Source organism: Heterodontus francisci, chromosome 22 (assembly GCF_036365525.1).
Source record: "Heterodontus francisci isolate sHetFra1 chromosome 22, sHetFra1.hap1, whole genome shotgun sequence".
NCBI lineage: Eukaryota > Metazoa > Chordata > Chondrichthyes > Heterodontiformes > Heterodontidae > Heterodontus > Heterodontus francisci.
In genome coordinates, this window is record NC_090392.1 from 71,593,032 (window position 1) to 71,608,911 (window position 15,880).

Sequence of the window (15,880 nt, forward strand, 5' to 3'; positions counted from 1 at the left end):
TCTCTAATCTTCTCCAGCCCCGCAATCCTCTGAGATATCTGCGCTTATTTAATTCTGGCCTCTTGAGCATCCCCAGTTTTTGTTGCTTCACTTTTTGGTGGCTGTTCCTTCAGCTGCCAAGGCCCTAAGCTCTGGAATTTGCTCTCTCTGTCTCTATCTCCTCATTTTAAGACATGCCTTAAAACCGACCTGTTTGACCAATATCTGCCCTAATATCTCCTTAAGTGGCTTAATGTCAAATTTTGTGTTATAATCACTCCTGTGAAGAACCTTGAGACATTCTACTGTGTTAAAGGGTGCTATATGAATACAAGTTGTTGTCCTTGCTGAACCATAAGTTTTGATCCCATGTGTGAACACACAAGGTGCTTTCACTTTTCGCTCTCGCTACATGTTCCTGTAGCAAGGCTCTCCTGCAGTCAGCTGGTGTACCCTCGATCAGCAATGAGGAAGACCTGCTTTTCACTAGAGCTTCATGCTTTGCACTAATCTGACCGGGACTAGGAAGTGACATCATAGTGTCACCACTGCACACCTGCGATGATCAGAATGGCATGCCAACTCCTTTGCATGCTTGAAATGTCAGACCCACAGAGTGGACCCAGTTTACAAGAAGACCTACTGCATATTGCAGAGAAGGCTTAGTTACTTGGTTTGTCCTGTTTGAATTTCATGGACATGGAGGTTGGGGCAGGGTAATTTTGAGCACAGTTGCCTCCTCATTTGGGATACAGATCAGCCCTGATCTAATTGAATGGTGGAACAGGCTTGAGGAGTTGAATGACCTCCTGTGCAGCTTCCTATGTTCTACCTGGTGGATAAATCCCAAATCAAAACTCCGAGACCTATTAGTATCTATTGTTTGGGACGTGTGCAAACAAATGAATGTGGATATCAATTTTAAGGGTCTCTTGTATGCCGTAAGAAGCCTGCAGAGATGTAATAGCTTGAACAGTCATACTTTAAAGTTTCCCGTTGTATTAAATTTAATTCTTTCTTTGAAAGTGTACTTTTGAATACTTTTTTTTTGTTAGAACAAGTTTCGTGCATATGGTTTACATATTCCACCAATGTCAAAGTAGAAAAATAAATGTGTTCACAGCTATTAACAAAATGGGAAACTGCTCAGCTTGTGTTTGTTCTGTACTATGGGCTGTTCATCTGCACCTATTTATAATTCAGCTATGTGTTGGAGACAATTTTTGAAGCAAATAATGTATTACTTGTAATATACAATTCTTCCCATCCCCTGTCAATACCAGGATAATGTTCATGTAGAAGCTAACAATGGTACATGTAATAATAAACAGACTCAACTCCGATCTCTCCTCTGGCACACAGCTGTCAAATACTAACACATAGTAACAAAGTAAATTTACAGAAAGTTGAATTTATGAATAAAGGAGCTGGTTGGCAGAATCATAAGTTGTGACAACTGTTCCTAATGAATGCACTGTGATACTGTGTAGATTCTCTCCGTCATTCTTGATGTAATATTCTTGTGTTGTGGTACAGGATATTCAAGTGGTTAATAGAATATAATGGTGACATTTCTGACCACCTCTTACTCTATGGTCGTTCCTGATCTTATAATTTGCCCAGTTAAGCATTGCAACCCAGAAGCTAAGAGTTCAACTCCCACAAAGCTGGATTCAATAAGTCGAGCAATTTTTGGGTGGGTGCTCAAAAAAAGCAACCATGAAAGCTGTCGGATTGCCATAAAAACCCAACTGATTCATTAATGTCCTTCAGGAAAGGGAAATAACTGGAATGGAAGGTTCCATGGTTAGTGGCGTTAGAGCTGTACGGGGAGGGTTATTGAATCTTTCTTGCTCTAGTCCTGAATGTTGAGGGTTCAGAGTAAGTTATTTTTGCCTGTTTTCTCTTTTGGCTTTCATCCCTTACTATCTCTCTTGTGGGCATTTATTGCCTTGCTGAGCTGTAGTTTCACAGGTATTGGGCACCTATCAGTATCTGCTTAGGCCCCAAGCGGATCACTATGGCCAAATTCTGGGTGCCACACTTTGAGGGATGTCAAGGCCCTGGAGAGGTTGCAAAGGAGATTTATTAGAATGGTACCGGGGAGGAAAGACTTCGGTTACGTGGAGAGACTTGGGAAGCTGGCTTTGTTCTCCTCCGAGCAGAGAAGGTTAAGGGGAGGTTTGATCGAGCTGTTAAAAATCATGAAGGATTTTGCCAGAGTGATTGCGAAACTGTTTCCAGAATCTCTAACCGGTGGACACAGATACAAAATAATTGAGAAAAGAGCCAGAGGCGAAATAAGGGAAGAAAAAGTTAAGCAGCAAGTTATCATCTGGAATGCACTGTTTGAAAGGGTGGTGGCAGCAGATTCAATAATAACTTTCAAAAGGGAATTGGGTAAATACTTGAAAAGTAAATATTTTCTGCTCTCTGGGGGAAGAGCAAGGGATGGGATTAATCAGATAACTTTCATAGAGCCAGCACAGGAATGATGGGCCGAATGTCATCCTCCTGGAAATGCCATTCTATGATCTTACCCATATGCCCATTCTTTGTGTGAGCCTTGACGGTCAATGTTGAAAGACTATTTAAGCACATGGCCTCGCGGCCTACCCCAATCTTGCCCTCATTGGGCATTCCCACCTGCTGGTTGGAAAGCGGCCAGGAGCTGGATTCCTGGCGGATTTTTCTCTTCGCGCACCCGGAGGTCCAAGGCAGTTGTAGAGGTCCTGCCACTGCCCCAAGTGAAGTTAATTAGGTCAACACGGACCAGGGTTCGAACCTGGACTCTTCCTAGTGGGGATGTCTCAGCTACTCACTGAGCCTTTAGTGAACAGTGCTGAGCTCTTCTACCACATAGCACTATGCTCAAATGTGTTCCATTCAGCAAGCTCGGTCCTGCAAAATCCAGGCTGAGGAGTTTGAAGATTGGAAGTGACAGTGCAATGGTTGGGAGATGGGGTGGAAAGAGGGGTTGGAACTATTTTCAAAAATTGTTATTTTGGGAGGAGTACAAACTGAGAGTTGCATTCACACAAAAGTATGGCTACTAGAGCTTCAACAAAAGATATTGGTGGTTGTATAAAATTTTCATACTATGTCCATTTGATGTGAAAGCCACCCAGGAATGCAGTTCTAGACTTTGTTTTTTCAAACTGGGTTGTGTCCAGATAGCAAATCCTAAGCTATACAATACTTAAAGTACTAGTAGTTACAGCTGTGTGGGAGCAATTTGACTATCGCAAGGAAATAAATTGCGCGGTATGAATGTCTGTTGTCTCAAGTGCGTTTTGTTCCCTGAAGTATTTTGATGCCCGTGCACAAAATAACACAGAATTCATTTCTGCGATAAAGGCTGAGTACCATTTACAAGAAAATTAAACTTGTAAAATAATCTTTCATTGCATTCTTCCTCTGTTAATTGCCCATTCCTTCTTTCTGATTTCTTCAATTCCAGTAAATTGGTCAATTATCTGGACCTCCTGGATTTTTCCCAGAAAGAGTTATGTTGGCAAGGAAATGGTGAAAGGAATGGATTGGCGCACCCTACTTGAGTTGTTTCATAATCCCTTCAAAGTATATCCATGCTAATTGATGCTCTCTACTCCTCAACCTTTTTGCAGGCTGCACTACAGCATGGAGTCATGGCTGGTCGACGGGGCTTTGGGAGTATTTTCGTGGTGGCCAGTGGGAACGGCGGCCAGTACGAGGACAACTGCAACTATGATGGTTATGCAAACTCCATCTACACCGTCACCGTTGGTAAGTGACAATTCAAGGGTTCGCATAGAGGTGGGTGATTGAATCAAAAGGTTGCAAAAGCAAAGCATTTGCTAAATTATTCTTGGTGACTGGTCTCCGCAAACTGATCTGGTGTGTGGTTCAAGCAAAATTGATGGCCTAGCAGATTGTGCAGTGACTCTAAAATGTGCTTTGCTGCAGGTATTGCTTCACTGAGTGATTTTATGTACAGTTGACTATTGATACTTTTCGTTTAAAGGATGGGTTGTAAATTATGTCTGCATTCAAAGTCTGTAACTGCATAAAATATCCAGCATGTTCGCTTTTGGACTCTTAACGACTGAGATGGGAGGAGTGCACTGTCTTTTCTAGTTCCACTTTTCCACCGGTCACAACATCTATTTAAATGTTTACCCGGTCATCGATACAGCCAATCATAGACTCTACTCTTTATCCCAGAGTAAAATACACCAACCAGCTTTCTGTAACAGACAACAAAATTTTCAGTTTATTATGAAACAAGACTTAACCGGTAGCAAAGCATTAACACACAGATTGAAATATGAAAGTTCCCTTTTTACCTTAGCTACTCCCTCTCTCTCTTTTTTTTCTCTTTTTTTCTCACACTCACTCACTCTCACTCTCTCACACACTCACACTTTAACTGAAAAATAGAGATTTTTTTTTTCTTTAGAGCTCCATTACAAAAAAAATACTTTGGCCAAATCCTTGATAATTCTTGGAAAAAAAGAGAAGCTATGGAAAGATGTCAATTGTCCCTTTTTGGTTTGGCATCCTAAATACGCAGAGACAGCTGTCACTGGGATCTTCCTACAACAGTTCTTTTCAGGCAATGTTGAAGATCAGTTTAGGAGGCTTTCCCAGGAGAAATGCAGCAACAGGGGTTTCTGGCAGGCCTTTCAAGAGGAATGCAGCATCAATGTCTCTATTTCTTACACTTGATTCTCAGGAGGTTCTCAAAGAGATGGAAGAGGGTGAGCTGATGGTGACTGCACTCTTGGCTGGTTTTCTCCAACTGCCTTCAAAACACTTCACACCCCAACACACTGTCCAAAGTGAAACCAAAATCAATATCTCAAGAGTCAAGCCTCCTGACCCTTATAAATCTTAACTCGTCACTTCTCTGTAAACATCTTCTCCAAGTCAAAAATCCCCTTCTGGGTATTTATCTGAAGACGGGTGACTTCCAGTAAGGGTGGTTTACAAACCAAGTCCTCCCAGTGAAAAAAAAATCCATGGAATCTGTTTCAGCTTTCCCAAAATAAAACAATGTCCATAATTCTAAAATACATGAGTCCTCAAAAAAAAAAACCTTAAAATATAAAGAAGTACCATCACAGCAACTCTTTCTGCCTTGCATCTTGAATAGAATGTAGACTTCAGGCATCTCTCCCCACCCCATGTACTAAAGGAAATTAAAAGTTCTGTTGATATTTTTTCCCTGACTTGGCAGATAATCGAGCAGAACTTCAGGATACATAAGTACATTGTTTGATGACATTTCCATGACCTTCGCAGAATCCGAGCAGTAGTGCTCTGTAGGGAATTTACACGACTCCCAAACTCATGACTAGAACCTTCAATCCTGGTGCTATTTCTCCACCCTCTTTTTTTTTTTAGAGGAGCTTATCATCCTAAATAATAGTGTTTGATTTAGTCCATGTTATTACTCTTGGTTGGAGAGCACAGATGATTCGTGCCTTTGGTGCTTGCTTTGAAGTGTAAGTGAGTGGCAAAAACTGATAGATGGAGTTCAATATGGGGAAGTGTGAGGTCCTCCACTCTGGATCTGAGAAAGACGAGTTGGAGTATTTTCTTATTGCTGATTTGTCTGGGAACTGCGGAGGAGCAAAGAGATTTGTGTGTCGATGTACACAGATCAAGAAAAGCGGGTATAAAAAGTAATCAAAAAATGAGTGGAATGTTGGCCTTTATCTCCAAGGGGATTGGAATACAAAGGTGAGGAGGAAACACTTCTTAACCTTTGTCAAGACACCATCTGGAGTACTGCATTCAGTTTGGGCACTGCAGCTCGGAAAAGATATATTGGTCTTGGAAGAAGAAACATTGTGGATTCACCAGAATGACACTAGGGTTTAAAGGGTTAAATTAGGAAGATAGGTTGCTTAAACTTCGTTTGTACTCCTTTGAGTTTAGAGGGTTAAGGGATTTGCTAAAAGCTGCTTCTGCTGGGAGATGCCAGAACACAAGGACACAATCTCAAAATGAAAGCTTGGTCATTCAGAAGTGAAATCGGGAAACAATGCTTCACACAAAACATTGTGAAAATCGGGAACTCTCGCAACCAGACGGCCGTGGGTGCTCAGTCAGTTGAAATTTTCAGGGTTTGAAGTCGACAGATTTTTGTTTAAGGGTATCGAGAATATGGACAAAGATTGGTAAATGAAACTGAGGTATAGATCAGCCATGGTCTAATTGAATGGCAGGACAGGCTCAACAGGCTGAATGGCTGCCTTCTGTTTTTACCATCCCAAGCTTGTTAATGTTGTGCTGTTGTCCTCCAGTTCTCCAATGATAGTGAAATAAACTACTATATTTCCTTCACCTTTTGGTAGGAGATTGTTGAAAATACCATTTTTTTCTGTTTTATTGCCATCTGGAGTTTTTATATGGCAGTAACTGAAGGATGTGGAAGCTTCACCTTTATCGTGCAATCTAATGAGTCCTCTTGTGACTGGGAATTCTAGTTGCTTTGGAGAATCTTCCATTGCCAGTGATTCTGATGAGTTGCTGCACTGTGACCGACCATTTCACCTTCTGTCTGCGGACAAAGAAATGGTCTGTTTTCATTCCCTGTTGGTTTAGAGAAGTCTTCTCCCCTCTACTTCAGCTCAGCGTGGTCCGATAAGTACCAAGGTGGCACCAATTTGTGCCAATGCACACTGTGTGTCTTTTGGAGTAGAAACTGCACAATGGCGGCAAAATTGGCCTATGCCAGCCATGCAAAACAAGCTTGTAGCGAACTGGCAGCCAATTTTTTTTTTTCACTGCACCCGATTTCCTTTCCTCTGATGTTCAGAGAAGGATTGTTCAAAATCTTTTTGAAGACTCATCTCCTAGTCTTGCTGTCACTTTTACTTGGTTTGAAATTAAAAATCTTAGCAATTTCCAAGTCCATAGAAAATAAAAACTGTAACAGAGTATAACAGGCTGCTGATTGGCTGTGAACCCATTTGACACAGTGTAGACCAATTCCACCCTGCAAACATGTACTTTGTTTTCCAAACCTATGGATCTTAGACCAACCCTTACTTTTAAAAATGTATTCACACTCTGCCCTTATTAGAAACTTCTTGTAGCTCTGTAAACCATCACAAGGAACTTTTAGTCGTATTTTAAATTTTTTAAATATTTTTTTTGACGATGCCTATCTACTTGATAGCGGGGTCTAACCATTTCAAGGTCACCTTTTCCTCCCATGTGGATAGGCTTATTATAGGAGTTAAACTTTTATTTTGCCCTTCATCATCAAACATATCCAGGTTAGATGTGGGCTTTGACCATCTGCAGTGCAGCTGTTCCAGAACAACCACGCAAACTTTAGAAAGTCACCTCCTGGTGAATCCACGCAATTCCCTTTACACACCAGAATGAGCTTTGCAAATATCCATGATTGCTGAATCGCCTCCAATTAGTGCCAGATTCCTGTGTGGTTTTGTGCTTTTATTTTGCTTGACGCAGCTGAAACTGGATTGAGACTGTCCAAGCTAAAATAAAAATCATTTAAAACAAGAAGCAGTCACTATTGGTTTACCCGAACTGCGTTCCAACCCAAATTCTAGATGCGTACGAATATCTTCTTGACTCCTGTTTCACTCTGAAACCTTTTGTAGTCTGAGTTTTTTTTAAAAATCCTGTCAAATGGCAACTCTGCGGGGGGAAAAAAACCTTATCTCTCTCGAAAATGGTGCACCATATAAATGACATTCGATCATTTTATACCATACAAATTGACAGTTTGACTAATCCAGATTTAACGCTTACTGCCTGAACAAACAGAAAGTGGCACGTAGAATCATTTAATAGTGATCTTTACATGTACATGTACCTAATGACAAAACCTATGGTCTCTTCTCCTCTATAGTTCTCTTATTCGTTTTATCTTATTTGTAAGAACGGAAGACATTTTTATTATTTGCCCAACCAGTATATTAACTGGAGTGTCGGTCCTTTTTTAAATATACTAGTCTAACTGAAAATAAATCTTATTCACTTCTAGACTTTTTCCTTGAAATTCCAAGTAAATATTTAAGCATACTTAAGTATCCACTGGGAACAAACCATAGCAAAAAGAATGATTATTTTTAACTTTTTGTATCATCAATCTCTCGTGCCAAAGTGTCTTGAAGTAATTTGTTGAGATATTAAACCGTTTTGTCGCAAGGGATTGACAGTTCCAGGAGTGACAAATCTGCGAGCTGGGATGAAGAGAAAGTAATTTGTGTGAAGGATTAACTGTTGTGGGAATCAGGTCCATGTCTCCTTATTCAGGGTGTTCAGTTTTAATCATGAGAGGGGTAGTGCTTTCAACTCATTGTATTGACTTTAAGGCCAATAGTGAGAAAAAAAAATATGGATGCTGGAAATCTGGAGTAAAAACTGGTCATGCTACAAATGCACAGCAGATTAATCAATGTCTGAGAGAGCAAGGTAGGCTAATGTTTTGAGTGGGACCTTTCAATGGAGCAACTGTTGGATCCCACCCTCAGTGTGAGCCTACCTCTCGTCTCTGGCCCTCGCTGTTGCACCCTCTGTCACGACTTCATGCTACCCACCAACCCAAGGTGCGTATAGGAGAACCAGTGTGTGGTAGATCATAGATTGATCCCAGGATTCCAGTGCACACTGAGGAACTGATCTCAATATTGTTGTATGGAATCAGTCAGTGGGGCTGAGGTTCCTCACTATAGAAAGGGGAGGATTATGGAGCTGTAGCCAGGGGTGCTGTCCTGACCCCCCTCAGCTCTGTCAGCGTGGCATTGGGGTCCTGGAATCAGCTGCCTTGTCTGCTCCCTCAGTTGAGGATGGTTACATGCTGTGAGGAGATGCAGGGGGGAAATAAATTCTAAAATTCCTATCCTGATCAAAGATTTGTCTGCTTCCTTTAGTAGAAAGGGCCCAAGGTACTTCACAGAAGCATTATTAAACCAAAATTTCATACCGAGTCACAGAGATATCAAAACAGATAAGACAGGGAGGAGGTGATTATAGTGGTCGTGTCACTGGATGAGTAATCCAGAGGTCCAGGCTAGTGCTCTGGGAACATGGGTTCGAATCCCACCACAGCAGATGTTGGGAATCAATTAATAAATCTGGAATTTAAAAAAAGGCTAGTCTAATGGTGACCATGAAACCATTGTCAATTGTTGGTTCACTAATGTTCTTTCGGGAAGGAAATCTGCCATCCTTACCTGGTCTGGCCTACATGTGACTCCAGACCCACAGCAATGTGTTGACTCTTATATGCCCTCTGGGCAATTAAGGATGGGCAATAAATGCTGACCTAGCCAGCAACACCCACATTCCATGAACGAATATATATAATAAAATGAGAAATTTGGTCAGAGATAGGTTTTAAGGAGCATCATAAAGGAGGGAATTTCAAAGCTGGAGGCAAGGCCGCCAATGGTGGAGCAGTTAAAATCATTGCTCAAGTGGCCAGAACTGGGGAAGTGCCGAGATCTTGGAAGATTGTAGGGCTAGAGGAGGTTACAAGGATCTGGAGATTACAGTCCCTTTTACAGCCCCTGAATGCAAATATACTGTATCATCACTGGTTACATTGCCATTATAACTTGCATTTTTATGTAAACAATTGTATAAATGGATTCTGTCCCGGAAGCTGCTATTGGCAGATATTCTAGAGGTATTTCTCAAACAAAATAATGTTTTTGTTTATGGTGTATAGCTCCTTCTAGAAAATGGTAAGTGTTGGGATTTAATTCCTGAGATGGAACTGGTGTATTTCTTGCTGCACTGTTGAACCTGAGTTTCTGATGTGCTTAGCTCTGATCTTTAATGGTATCTCCCTTTGTTCTGTCTCTATCCAGGGGCAGTAGATGAAGAAGGCCGCATGCCATTCTACGCAGAGGAGTGTGCCTCCATGTTAGCAGTCACCTTCAGCAGTGGCGACAAAATGATGAGAAGCATTGTAAGTTTGCAAATTGATGCTCTGCTCTTCAATACCTGCCATTTAGTTAAAGCTAAGATCAAAACAGGAGGGAACATCACTATCCATTTAAAACCTTTCATGGATGGGCTTTCAAGATCATTGAGTGAGATTTTATAAAATAAAAAAGAAAAGTTGTGAGCATTTTACAGATTTTTGGCTCTATTCTTAAGAGGGGAGCCAGTAGATGTAGTCTACTTGGATTTCCAAAAGGCATTTGATAAGGTGCCACACAAAAGGTTAACGTGTGAGATAAGGGCTCATGGAGTTGGGGCTAATATATCCACATGGTTGGAGGATTGGTTAATGGGCAGGAAGCCAAGAGTTGTGATAAATGGGGGATTTTCAAATTGGCAGGCTGTAACTAGTAGAATGCCACAAGGATCAGTGCTGGGGCCTCAGCTATTTACAATCTATATTAATGACTTCGATGAAGAGACTAAGAGTAATGTATCCAAGTTTGCTGACAAAACAAAGCTGGGTGGGAGTGTAATATGTGAGAAGGACACAGAGGCTGCAAAGAGATATAGACAAGTTAAGTGAGTAGGTGACATGGAGTATAATGTGGGGAAATGTGAGGTTATTTACTTTGATAGTAAGAATAGAAAAGCCGACTGCTTTTTTAAAAGATGTGAAAACTTCTAAATGTTAATGTTGAGAGACTTGGGTGTAATTGTACAAGGAACACAGAAATTTGTATGCAGGTACAGCAAGCAATTAGGAAGGCAAATGGTATGTTGGTCTTTATTGCAAGGAGATTGGAGTACAAGAATAAGAAAGTCTTGCTACAATTGTGCAGGGTTTTGGTGAGACCAGACCTGGAATACAGTGCATAATTTTAGTCTCTTTTTAGTAAGGAAGGATATACTTGCATTAGAGGCGGTACAGCAAAGGTTCAGTAGTTTGGTTCTTGGGATGAGAGGGTTGTACTATGATGAAAGGAAGAATAAATTGGGTTTATGCTTTCTGGAAATTAGAAGAATAAGAGATGATCACATTGAGACATATACGATTCTGAAGAACACTCAGCAGGCCTGGCAGCATCTGTGGAGAGAGAAACTGAAGTTAACGGCCGGAATTTTGAGTGAAGAGTATTGATTGATTGATTATTTGATTGTGGAAGGTGGGGCCTATCCTTATCCAATGCCCTGCGATTTGTACCTTCCAGCAGGGGGAGCTCTCTCTCTCTCTCTCTCTCTCTCTCTCTCTCTCTCTCTCTCCCTCCCTCCCCCCCCCCCCCCACAAGGCTGCTTATTTTTACTCTGTCCATAAGTAATTCAGACAATCTCTTCTTGACCAGTTCCTGTTCATATTAAAGCAACAAGATTTGTCTTGGAAATTAGACTTTTGAATTTATCAAACAATGGTACAAGAAACTTGCTACGTGTTGGCAAATAGGAAGGAAATCACACGGATATTTCAAAGTGCTACACAGGTAATTAAGTACATTTGAAGTGTAGTTGTAGAATGTAGGGAACTGCAGCAGCCAGTTTATGCAGAGCAAAGTCCCACAAACAGCAATGAAATTTCAGATTATGTGTATTTTATTAATATTGGCTTGAGCGATAAATATCGGCCAGAACTCTGGGAGAGCTCTCCTGTTCTTCGAAGAGTGGGTTGGGATCTTTTACATTCACCGGAGGTGGCAGCTGAAACATTGATTTAACGTCTCACCCAAAGAACACAAAAGGAGGAAAATTTAGACGGTGGGGACGTGCCAATATAAATTCATATATCAATAAGGTGCCGGCCTTGGCTCAGTGATTAGACTCTTGCCTTTGAGACCAGAAGGGTGAGAGTTCAAATCCCACATTGGAGATTTGAATACATCATCTAGGCTGGCACTCCAGTCCAGTAATGAGAAATGCACTGTCTGAGTTGCTGAAGTTCAGAAATTAATAAACATGCCATGCTGATTCTCTAAATACAAGCTTATTAAATGAATGGTGTGAATCTCTGCTATGGGTGGATGATGGGGACTTTATCCAAATACCTTGTAGTTTTTATTTTAAAAAGATGGTTCAATAGAAACCAGTAATCAAGAGCATCTCCAGTGGATAGAGATATCACCTCGTGCGAGGCAAGAAGGCCCGAGGTCCGATCTATCGTCTGCAGTGAGTTAGCTGATTTCAGATGGAGCAGCAAATGGGGTTTTATGGTTGGGTTCTGTTAGGGGGCAGGAGTTCTTGCTAATGTTCCACTCTGATCTTTTACCCAGTGGCCATTCTGGAAAGTGTATGTGTGTCTGTGTCCGGTGAAAGGGGGGGGGGGAAAGAGAAATGGGCTCAGCTGTGATGCCCCCTACAGACGAATAGTGTTAACGCTCTTTCTAGGCTCACACTTGAGAAGTGTGAACATGAGGGTGAAGTACTGGAGGGTGCCCTACTCTCATGACAACAATTGATGTTTTACGGAGAGGAGGAGAGATATTAGAGGTGAGATGCTAATGGAATTTAATATACAAAATAAGTAAACTATGCAGTAATATAAATTAGTGTTGCTGAGCAGTATTTCCTTGTTTAAAATATCATGCATGCTGATGGCCCCAGGGATGTCTCTATCATCATCCTCTCTGCACTACAGATGTGTGTGTTTGTGGATATTGAACAAGAGATTTATTTGAAGAGTAGAAAACTGACAGAATAATAACTTGAACGCGTTGGGTTTCAAACTTTCTGTGCCATGGAGCGATGTGACAGATTGGAGCATAGTTTACTTGTTTAGATCTCAGCGATGCCCATCTTGGGAGGTGCCAAGTGAAGAATGGGTGTTTACTCTGAAAAGGGGATGGAAGAGTTATATAGTCACCTTGGGGATGCTTTTCTGTACCTCCCTTTAACCAACTACAGATTAACAGTTGTGAATGCTTAGGAGCTTGTCCTTAGCCTGTCAGAATTAGAGAGAATGAATGATTGCCCAAAGCAGAAACTGTCTGGATACGAGCCAGCTCATATTGTTAATATTCCAGTTAGTCTATTGGAGCTTATTTGCATTTTGACAAGTTGATCCAAAAGATTAAATGTGAATAGATAGCAGCTAATGCGTTAAAGGGGTGCTATGGTTTAATTAAAAAACAACAGACTTTCCTCCAAAATCTTCCCTTGGCTGATTTCTCCCCTGAAGTTGTTGGCAGTGCTCGACTACAGTTTTCACCTCGGTGATTAATCCAAGCTCTGCACCAGGACTTAAGGTCGTAAACGAGGCTGACACTACAGTGTTCAATACTAACTAATATAATGAGAGTGGTTCCCTGATGGAGCTGTCATTTGGAAGAGGCATTCAACTGTAGCTATTTCTGCCTTTATGCAGCAGCCTTCCCGTCCTTAGGACATCTCCAAGCACTTTACAGCCAGTGATTTGCTTTTAAAGTGCAGTTAGTGTTGTTATCTAGGCAGTTGCAGCAGATAATTTGTGCACAAGAGGATCCCATGAACACCAGATGAGTTAGGTGACCAGTTTCTGAGGGATAAATGGCATTTTGGAGAGCTGCCCCCCCTTCTTTTCAGATCGTCCCATAGGATTTTCTGTGTTAGCCTGAACAGGCAGGCGGGACTAGTTAGGTTAGCATCCTTTCCGAATATAGGCATCTCAGACACTTCAGCAGGTCCTCAGTGAGGCATGGAAGTGTCAGCCTGGATTGTGCTAATGTTCTGGTGTGAGGCTTGAGCCCACAATCTTCTGAGTCGAGTTAAGAATGCTGCCAACTGGCCAGATTGATATTTGGTAGCTTGGTGGCAGGTTAAATTGAAGGAAAAGCAAACATTGCTTAAGGGCTAGATGGCTCAGATATTGCCTTATTTTAGTAGCAAAAAGTTCTGTAGTCAGTTTACCAGTCTGTAAACTATAAAGCATTTGCATACTCCTCCTCGCACCTTTTTTTTCCCACCTCATTCCTTTGGGACTTCATAATGTCCTAATAAAGTTCAAGCCAAAGAACGCCTAATTAGGTAAAGGTTTCTGGGACCTTCAGCTGAGTGCATTTCAAAGATTTACTTAACAAGGTTTTTATGCTGCTTTCTGTTTACGATCACATGAGCACCAATCTCACATAATGGTAAATTGCAAGTCAATCGGGGCTTTAATTAACTGGGGGTTAAATGAGATGGAAAACCAGATCACAAACTCATTTTAAACACTTTTGCAAAGGGCAGTGTCTGGATTGTGCAGGATATTTTTCATTTAGCACTGTATAAATAAGTTTCAGTTGGCATGTCACCCTAAATTCCGCTTTCAACTGTCAAACCATTTTTTTTAAGTTTACAGTTTATTAGCTGTGATTTGCAATTGGAGTCTGCCTTTTGAATGTTGAAAAACTTTCTTTCACAACCGGTGTATGAGACCGTTTTCTGGCTCGCTGCTATTTCCATGCACTGACGAGTAATTTGAAGTCTCACAGTAGACAGTAGAATTTTTACCGAGACTGATGAGGCCATTTTCTTTTGTCTTTCAAAAGTTATGCCTGTGATCTTTTTTCCCCCCTCCGGCGCGCCCCCCCACCCCCAAAAAAACCTATTGAGGCGGCCACACAGACGAACATATTCCAGTTTTGACATTGGACTGTGCCAACTTGGCTACTTATACTGTGGGCATCAATTAAAGTGAGACAGTTATTCGCGATACTAGTTTTGATTAGATTAGATTAGAGATACAGCACTGAAACAGGCCCTTCGGCCCACCAAGTCTGTGCCGAACATCAACCACCCATTTATACTAATCCTACACTAATCCCATATTCCTACCAAACATCCCCACCTGTCCCTATATTTCCCTACCACCTACCTACACTAGTGACAATTTATAATGGCCAATTTACCTATCAACCTGCAAGTCTTTTGGCTTGTGGGAGGAAACCGGAGCACCCGGAGAAAACCCACGCAGACACAGGGAGAACTTGCAAACTCCACACAGGCAGTACCTGGAATCGAACCCGGGTCCCTGGAGCTGTGAGGCTGCGGTGCTAACCACTGCGCCACTGTGCTTTTGACGAAGCAAGGGGAAAATCATGAGGGTTCCCACTCTTTTTGTTGCATAATCACTGAATAGCAATCATTGTAGGTGGGTTAAGAACAAGACAAAGGGCTATTTGGTGCCACTCCGTCATATAGCTAATATTGAGAGTCTGGGCTGCCACGTGAAGAATAAACACTTGCTTAATGGTTGCTGTCACCCATGGAACCATACGCAGGTAAGGCGTTACAAACTTGCGGTGAAGAGAGGACGCTAAGGCTTAAAGTGCCACTATTAAGCTGCAATCTGTTTGCAAGCTTTCTATAAGTCAGTGCCACCTTCCAGCATGTCTGCAGCTGTGCAACAGCAAGATTTTAAGATTCTGGACCTAAAGTCACTTTGAAGCCAGTAGCAATAGAAAGCTATCTGCTTCCTATTGGCTGACCCCTTCAAGAAAATGAGTTCATTGACTTTTAAACTGCTCAAGCGAAACTTCAATAAAACTGCAGCTTCTGTTTATAGCCTCGCTCTCTCAGTGCAGAATCCACTCCGAAATCTTAACTTGGCCCCGTAAGACTGTTTGATTTTAGCGTGTGTACTTTTCAGGACTAATGCCACTCCACCAGTGATTGTCTGGATGAGGCCAACTCCAACTTGGCATCTTAAATTGCATAAAAAGTACTTTTTTTTTAATGTTATAAGCCATGACATGAATGTTGACTCAATTTTCTTATTTTCAGTAATTTAACTTTATAACTTGAGGGATGTTTTACAAGGAAAATTTCTACCAGTACCCAAATGCTTTTAGTCCATTAAGTGGTGATCGCTCTCTCTCACTCTCCCCCCCCCCCCCCCCCCCTCCCCTTTTTATCTCTAGGTGTGTGTTTGTCTGTGGGGAGGGACAAAGTAAAAGGACAAAATGCTGCTGGCAAAACAAAAGGAGGGTAATTTTTTATTTTAAAAGCCCTGTTCTAGCCTTTTGGAATGGCATTTGTTCAG

The 15,880-nt window shown here is 41.5% G+C and overlaps 1 protein-coding gene across 1 annotated transcript in view; it reads left to right on the forward strand.

Moving 5' to 3' along the window:
• The window catches only part of LOC137381425 (proprotein convertase subtilisin/kexin type 7-like), a 233,323-nt gene that overhangs the window by 83,022 nt on the left and 134,421 nt on the right, over positions 1-15,880 (forward strand). Inside the window, 2 exon segments of the mRNA XM_068054003.1 lie at positions 3,606-3,744; positions 9,816-9,916. Of these exon segments, the coding sequence (XP_067910104.1) occupies positions 3,606-3,744; positions 9,816-9,916 (240 nt within the window).